The sequence below is a fragment of the Cupressus sempervirens genome, chromosome 10 (genome assembly GCF_028749045.1).
Source record: "Cupressus sempervirens isolate cs-2001-9-10 chromosome 10, ASM2874904v1, whole genome shotgun sequence".
In the NCBI taxonomy this organism is placed as follows: domain Eukaryota; kingdom Viridiplantae; phylum Streptophyta; class Pinopsida; order Cupressales; family Cupressaceae; genus Cupressus; species Cupressus sempervirens.
The window spans coordinates 415,982,278-415,984,452 of NC_143127.1; the positions used below are offsets into that span (position 1 = coordinate 415,982,278).

Here is a 2,175-nt window from a genome sequence, read left to right on the forward strand (position 1 = left end):
AACACAAGGTAGGAGAATCCCTAAAGGAGATGTCCTAGCAGCTAAAGAAACACAATAACAATGGGGAGAGGCAAAAAATGGGAATGGGGACCCACGTGCTGATGGTGAAGTCCATATCAAGCCAAAAATGCAACCCAATGTGGTTAGGCCAGGGAATCTTCCAGTGAAATGGGCCTCGCTCTTTGGTGTCAAACCATTTGGTAAGTCATCTTTCCCTTCAGTTAAGATTGTATCAAGCCTAGAAAAGGGATCGTGCATGATTTCTATTCCAGATGGAATTAGTTGATCATAGCATAGCTTCGATGGCATCCATGATGGTTGGAAAGTTTATTGGTCAGAGACCAAACATTGATGTGGTGTGGTCCTTCACCTTGAAGAAATGGCATCTAAAAGGTCAGGTTAGAGTTACTGCAATGGCTAAGGGGTTTTTCTCTTTTGACTTTACCTCTAATGATGACATGGCTAATATTTTGTGTGAAGAGCCTTGGAGTATAGGACAACCAACTCTAGTGTTGCAGAAATGGTCTTCTAAATTGGACCTAAATGAATCTTTTTTTCAGCAAGCTCCAGTATGGGTTAGACTCCCTGAGCTACCTTTAGAATTTTGGAACGAGGATTTTTTTAAGGTTGTGGCCAGTTCCTTTGGAGAACTATTATCTATTGACCCTATTCCTACATCTAAGAGCAAACTTACCTATGCAAGGATTTGTATAGGAGTAAGGGAAGGGGATGATATGCCAAAAGTGGTGTGCTTTGAGTCCAAGCTTGGTAGTCACATACAACAGTTGGACTATGAGAGCATACCTTTTGGTTGCTTTCATTGTTTTAAGACTAGACATAAGGATTTTCAATGCTCAAAAGAGAAGATGGACAAGAAGAAAATGCCTCTCCCTTCCTCTTATCTCAATAGGGACAAGAAAATTTGGAAGAAGAAGATCACCAGCATAGGCCACAAGGCTGTTCCTATTATGGCTGGTCAGAAGGCTAGAGAAGTTAAGAAGGACTTTACACATGAGCCAACACCTTTTGTTGCTTTAGCTTAGACCAAAGATAAGAAGGATTTTGAAGAGCATGCCCAAAAAATTTCAAATGATGAAGTACCTGCAGATCTAAAGGAAAAGCCAGAGGCAATTGCCCAAGAAGGAAACCAAGTTAACTTTCATGAGTCAGAAGACTCTTAGATTATGGAAGGGTAAGTAGATTTGCAACAGGTAGAGCCTATGGTTAAAGATTTCAAGGGAGCTCATTAGTAGATTATGAAGGAAGCAGATTTGGAAGGGTTCCCTGAGTTGGAAGGGAGAAGTATTTTGGATACCAAAGATGAAGAAAAGGATAGAGCCAATAAGGATATAATTATCTATCAAGGTCTAGAGGATAATTTTGTTTCCTTAAGAGTAGAAGCTAAAAGTGTTGTGGAGAATGAGAAAGATGTTTTGGTGAGGGTGCTCAATGTTTGGGAGGATCCTCCTAGAACTCTAAAGAAAGCTCAAATAGTATCTAGGTCTTTGGAAATTGTTTTGGAAAGAGAAGCTTTTCTTACCCCTAAGCCCAGGAAGAAAAATCTTAGAGAACTCTCTTTGGCCTCTCTGGTGGAGACAAGAAGCAACTACAAACTAGATGTGGGAATAGAGGCTAGAAAAGGTAGAAGATCAGAGAAGCAAACCAGAGAGGATGAGACCAAAAGATGCTTGGCAAATGGGCGCCAGAGAACTATTCAAGAGTTTTCCAAGACTGGAAAATGAAGTTCATATCATGGAATATAAGGGGCTTAAATAGAGCCCACAAACTTGAAATTGTTAGGAATTTGATTAGAGATAAAAAAATTGATAATTTGATGATTCAAGAAACTAAGATGAAAAAGGAATCTCTAAGGGAAATCAAGTTTAGTAGCATGATGAGTGGGGAGGCTTCAGATGCAGAGGGTGCCTTTGGTGGTCTGCTAACCCTGTTAAATAGCAATCATTTTAGAGTTGAAGTAGTGTTTAATGAGGGTAATATTCTTTTTTGTCATGTCATCATATTCAATCCAATGAAACTGGTTTTTGCTGAATCTATATGCTCCTAACAATAAAAGAGATACAAAGAATTACTAGACTAAAGTAGGAAACCTAGTGCAAAGAAGTAATCTAAAGAAAGGTATTATTATGGGAGATTTCAACACTCCTCTAGTGGATG

At 39.2% G+C, this 2,175-nt stretch overlaps 1 protein-coding gene across 1 annotated transcript; it reads left to right on the forward strand.

Moving 5' to 3' along the window:
- Window positions 1-302: 302 nt before the first annotated feature.
- LOC149534475 (uncharacterized) lies at window positions 303-1,043 on the forward strand. Its single transcript, XM_089806030.1, has one exon. It carries the CDS (start codon window positions 303-305, stop codon window positions 1,041-1,043), a length of 741 nt encoding a protein of 246 aa, XP_089662156.1.
- Window positions 1,044-2,175: the final 1,132 nt, after the last annotated feature.

What these genes read in the sequence shown, in the direction of transcription:
- LOC149534475 (XM_089806030.1), top strand. Translation starts at nt 303, where the DNA reads ATGGCATCCATGATGGTTGGAAAGTTTATTGGTCAGAGACCAAACATT.